General features: G+C 42.1%; 1 protein-coding gene across 1 annotated transcript; it reads left to right on the top strand.

Annotated features, from left to right (window-relative positions):
- The first annotated feature begins 152 nt into the window (after positions 1–152).
- LOC104273084 (protein AHNAK2-like) lies at positions 153–830 on the top strand. Its single transcript, XM_009868289.1, has one exon. It carries the CDS (start codon positions 153–155, stop codon positions 828–830), a length of 678 nt encoding a protein of 225 aa, XP_009866591.1.
- The last annotated feature ends 4,242 nt before the right edge of the window (positions 831–5,072 follow it).

The following is a 5,072-nucleotide window of genomic DNA, read 5'->3' as shown; positions in this document are numbered from 1 at the left end:
GGGCGGTGGCATGAAACTACACATGCCGAAATTCAAAGTGCCCAGGGTGGTCTTCTCCAAGCCAACCACCAAGGTGCCCAAAGCAGACACAGACCTCAGCCTGGCCAAAGTCGACGCCAGCCTCCTGGAGGCAGATGTCAAGGCCGGCGCCGATGACCAGCCTCGCCGCCCCTGATATCAAGCTGCCCTCCGTCGAGCTCCAGGCGCCTGAGGTTGACCTCAAAGTGCCTTCTGCCGAAGTCTCACTCGACGGGGCTGATCTTGAAACCTCTGGCCTGAAAGGGAAGTTCAAGATGCCCAAGTTTGACAAGCCCAAATTCGGAGTGTCGCCCCCCAGGTTGGAAGGGCCCAAAGTAGAGGTCAGTGTGCCCAGCGCCGAGGTAGACCTCCCCTCTGTTTCCTTGACAGCCACAGGGGAGTCCCCCACGCTGGGCCTGAAAACTGACATCCCCAAAATTGAAGGGGCCAGCTTGAATCTGGAGGAGCCCTCCCTCAAAATGCCCAAAGTCGACATCAGAGCTCCCAAGGTGGACATCAGCTTCCCAGCCGTCGACATCAGCCTTCCAAAGGCCAGCATCGATGTGCAGGCCCCTGAGGCAGCCCTCAGCCTCGAGGGGGAAGCAAAAGCACCGGAGGAGGAGGCTGCAAAGACCAAGGACGGCAAGTTCAAGATGCCCAAGCTCGGCATGCCTTCCCAGCAGGGAGGCCAAGGGCCGCCTGGCCGCCGATGTGGACGTCAGCCTCAAGGAGCCCCAAGTGACGGTGCCCTTGGGAAGTGCCGACATCGAGGTGACCCTGCCCGCAGCCGAGATGCAATCTTCTGCTTTTGAATCTGGTATTGATTCTTCTTCTAGAAGAGTTGTTGAGATGGGTAAAGCTAAGAGTTCTCTGTTTAGAATGCCTAAGGTTTCTCTTTCCAAATCTTCCAAATCTCAGGCACACATTAAGTCTGGAATTGATTTTTCTGTGTCAGAAGGTGTTTGTGATTCTGTAACAGAGGAAACTCTTGCTGTTCTGTCAGACAGTGTTGTATCTGAAGTTCTTCCTGACTCTAAGGGAGATAGTGGCTCTAAAAATACTAAATTCAGAATTCCTAGCTTGGGTTTCTCTAAAGTTGAAATTGCTTCTTCAAAAATCGACCAAGTTTCCCCATTATCAACAGGACATATTACTCTTACTAAATATCAAATGAATGTAGAAGAATATGAATCAAAAATATTGTCTCATGCTGATCCCAATATTTCCATACCAGATTTTGAAATTTTAAATGAAAATGTTACTTTGGATCAGGAAAGTCTCATGCCAGGACTGAAAACACCAGCTGCTGAAATATCTGTGGATGACACAGATTTTACAGTTAAAATTCCTAAATTCCGAAAACAAAAATTTGGATTTTCTTGGTCTAAGGGAAAAGCATTAGAAAGTGACATTGGTTTCAAAGTAGAATCTGAAATTTCCCAGCTAAGTGTAACATCTGATATGATTGATACTGATACTGATAAAACACCTCAGGTGTCTGATGCCAAATTAGATGTAGAGGTGCACAAGTCTTCATCTGGAGTTACTCTGGATGCCCCAGCACTGGATGTCAGTCTCTCATTAATGGAAGTTACTGTGCCAAAATTAGAAGTAGATATCCATGGCTCAGATTTAGATTACAAGTCAGAATTGGAAGCAGTTTCAGGAGAAAAGGAGACTGAGGAGAAAGAAAACAAATTTAAAACCTCAAAATTCAAACTGCCTTCATTTAGTTGGTCACCAAAGAAAGAAGGTATTTCTCCTGAAGCTGAGCGACATACGAAAGAACCCACTTTGTCTACTTTATCTAGAGACACAGAATCAACATTACCTAGCCCTGAGAATCAATATCTTAATGTGGAATTTGATACATCAACAGAAAATGATGTTGAAAAGGTCAGAAACAAGAAGCCCCAGTTTACTATGCCAAAGATCTCATTCCCTAAAATTAAAGGTCAGAAAGTCCAAGTCGCTCTGCCCATACTGGAAACTGATGTTTGTGGTCCCAAACAAGAAGAAGAAGAAGGTGTTTCAGTACAGAAATCTGTGAAAGTGAGTAGTAGAGAAGGGGCAGGAATGGACATAAAAATGCCAAAAGTTACAGTGCCAACTTTGGAATTTCCTAAAGCAGAAGTCAAAACTTCCAAACCAGAGATGGATACTGGCATGACTACAGGTGAGGTCATACTTTCTGCATGTGAAGGAGATGGCCTGACACCTGGTGCTAATGCCAGTCTCTCCACCTCAGACATTAAGATGACAACTGAAGGCTCCCTTGAGGTGAAGAGTCCTGAGACAAGTGTTGAAAGTACATCAGGTGAAATTGCTGTGGGTGATGTAGAAATAAAAATTGAAGGTCCTGAAGGGAAAACAAAAATGTCTAAGTTCCAAATGCCAAAGTTTGGAATTACACATTCGAAAGGGAAAGGGTCAGAAAAGGAGGTCAAACAATCCAAATCAGAAGTCAAGGTTCCTCAACTAAAAGCAATGATAGAAATAGCTGACATTGCTCTCGAAGCACCAGATTTGGAGGTGGGATATGGTACAGGAACAGAAAATTACAGCCCTAAAGTCAAAATGACCACAGCTAACAATAAGGCATCAGAGGTTGATGTTCACCTCCCATCAGCTGACATTTCTATTCCAAAAGCAGAGAGTGATATTCAAGATTCAGATGCAGCAGTAAAAATCAAAGCAGAAATAAAGCAAGATGAAGACGGAGAAGAGAAAGAAGGACATTTTAAAATGCCAAAATTCAAACTTCCATCCTTCAGTTGGTCACCAAAGAAGGAAGCAAGTGTTAAACTGAATTCTGTAGCAAATTTGGAAGATCATAAATTTGTTGTAATATCAAGCAGAACAGACACAGAAGTGAAAGGAACTGCAAGTGATGATCAAGGTATTGGGTCAGCCCTTGATATGGAAATATCTTCAGGAAAAGTTGAACAAAAAAGTCCAATTAAAAAGCCTCAATTTGTCATGCCTAAAATTTCACTCTCCAAGATCAAGGTTCCCAAATCTCAGACTCAGTCAACTAAAGTTGCAGTTGATGCTACGATTCCTAAAACAGAAAGAGAGGGCGATGCTTCAATACAGATACCTGATATAGAAAGAAGTCATTCTGAAAGGACAGAAGAAGGGGCACAAATAAGCATAAAACTGGCTGATGTTAAGATCCCCACTCCAGGGTTTTCCAAAATAGAAACTGGAGCCTCCCAAACTGAAAAGGGAGTCAGATCAGCAAAGATTGATGCTGCTCTGCTTCCCTCAGATGGTAAGTTTCAACAAGTTGTCCTAGAACCAAGTTCTACCAATGAAGACACTATTCAAAAAACAGGTGTTAAGTTTCCCAAAGGAGAAGCTTCAATTGAACTGAGGAGCCCTGAAATAGTAACAGAAATATCATCACTTGTGGATGGAAGAAATATGAAATTGGAAGGTTCTGAAGGAAAGATAAAAATGCCCAAATTTCAGAAGCCAAAGTTTGGAATCTCCCTAACAAAAGAGAAAGGTCCAGAGACAGCCATCAGCTCTCCAAAAATAGAAGCTGAGCTACCCCATCTAAAAATGACAAATGAAATTGCTGACATTGCTGTGGGAGTTCCAGCATCAGAACTTACGTCGGATGTGTCAGATTCTGGAGTAGGTGTTTGTAAGATAAAAACACCCCAAATTCTGGCAGCTGGCCTTGAAGCTCCAAAGGTAAACATAAGCCCCCAGTCTGTGTCTGAACCAGTGACAGAGCGACCTGTTGAGAGCCTCAAGGAGAAAGAAATCAAACTAAAAGAAGAAATAAAAGCTGAAGAAGTTCAGATTGAGGAACACCAGGGATGGTTTAAAATGCCAAAATTCAGAATACCTGCATTTGGCAGGACATATTTAAAAGAAAGAAAAGGTGATGCTTATACTGAAAGTAGTATGGAAAAAGCTCAGGCAAGCAGTCACTCTGCCAAAGCACAAACTGAAACGAGTGTTCCTGAAAATACCTTCTCATTACCACATGCAGTTGCTGAAATTACTATTGAAAAAGAAGGAATTCCAAAATTAGAAGATTCTGTGAAGAGTCCTGATGTTAGATTGTCAAAGATGGAAGGAGATATTTCATCATCTACAGAAAGAACAGATAGTGGAGTGAATATTCCAAAAACTGAAACTTATGCAGACATAGTTAAGCGTAGTGCTGAAGGACAAAAAATACATGTATCAGAATTCACAGTGTCTTCAGCAGAATTGTGTGATTCCTACCTAACTGCTTCAGAAATTGACAAAGAGAAGAGTTTAACAAGTATGTGTACTCTGACTCTTCAAGAGCATAAAGTCAAATCACAGGATGTCAAAGTCCCAAAGGTAGAAAGTTTCACTAAGTCAGAGACTTCAGGAGTTGGATGTAAAATATCATCAGCTGAAACTACTCTGGATGCAACACAGAAGAAAATAGATGTTAGTCTTCCAAAGGAAGAGGTAGAAACTCAAAATCAAGAGGCAGTAATTGAAAAAGGAAAGATAAGAGGTGAGATGAAAATTAGAGGAAAAGACAGCGAAGGAAGCCAGTTAAAAAGCTCTGCCTGTGAATGGTCTGCAACGAAGGGATCAGAAGATGGTGTTTATGTTACAGCTAAGCTGGAAGATCTAAAGGTAGAAGTTCCAGGAGTGAAGATGGATGTTAAAATTGCTAGAGTAGATCCTGAAAAGAAATTTCAAGTGAAAAGCATTGAAAAGGACATGTGCGCAGGGGTGGAAGTGCAAGTAGAAGATAGAGCAGAAACAAGTAAAATTAAACCATACAAATTTAAGATTCCAAAGTTCGGACTGTTGCATTCAGAAATGAAGGGTTTTAAAGATGGCATCAGTTTGTCAAAGTCAGAAGCTGGCTCAATATCTAAAACTGAAATAAGCACAGCAGAAAGGCAATTTCAAATGCCAGAAGGATCTGTTGGGCTGAAAGTTCCGGATGCAGATCATATGGAAGCATCTGCGAGAGTAACAGTGGAAACAGTGGATGAATTACAGGATGGCCCAGAAGTAAATATAAAAATTCCCAAACTAAAAATACC

Source organism: Apaloderma vittatum, unplaced genomic scaffold (assembly GCF_000703405.1).
Source record: "Apaloderma vittatum isolate BGI_N311 unplaced genomic scaffold, ASM70340v1 scaffold10714, whole genome shotgun sequence".
Taxonomy (NCBI): domain Eukaryota; kingdom Metazoa; phylum Chordata; class Aves; order Trogoniformes; family Trogonidae; genus Apaloderma; species Apaloderma vittatum.
Note: the sequence above shows the minus strand (reverse complement) of the source record. Positions and strands in the feature narration are given on the sequence as shown.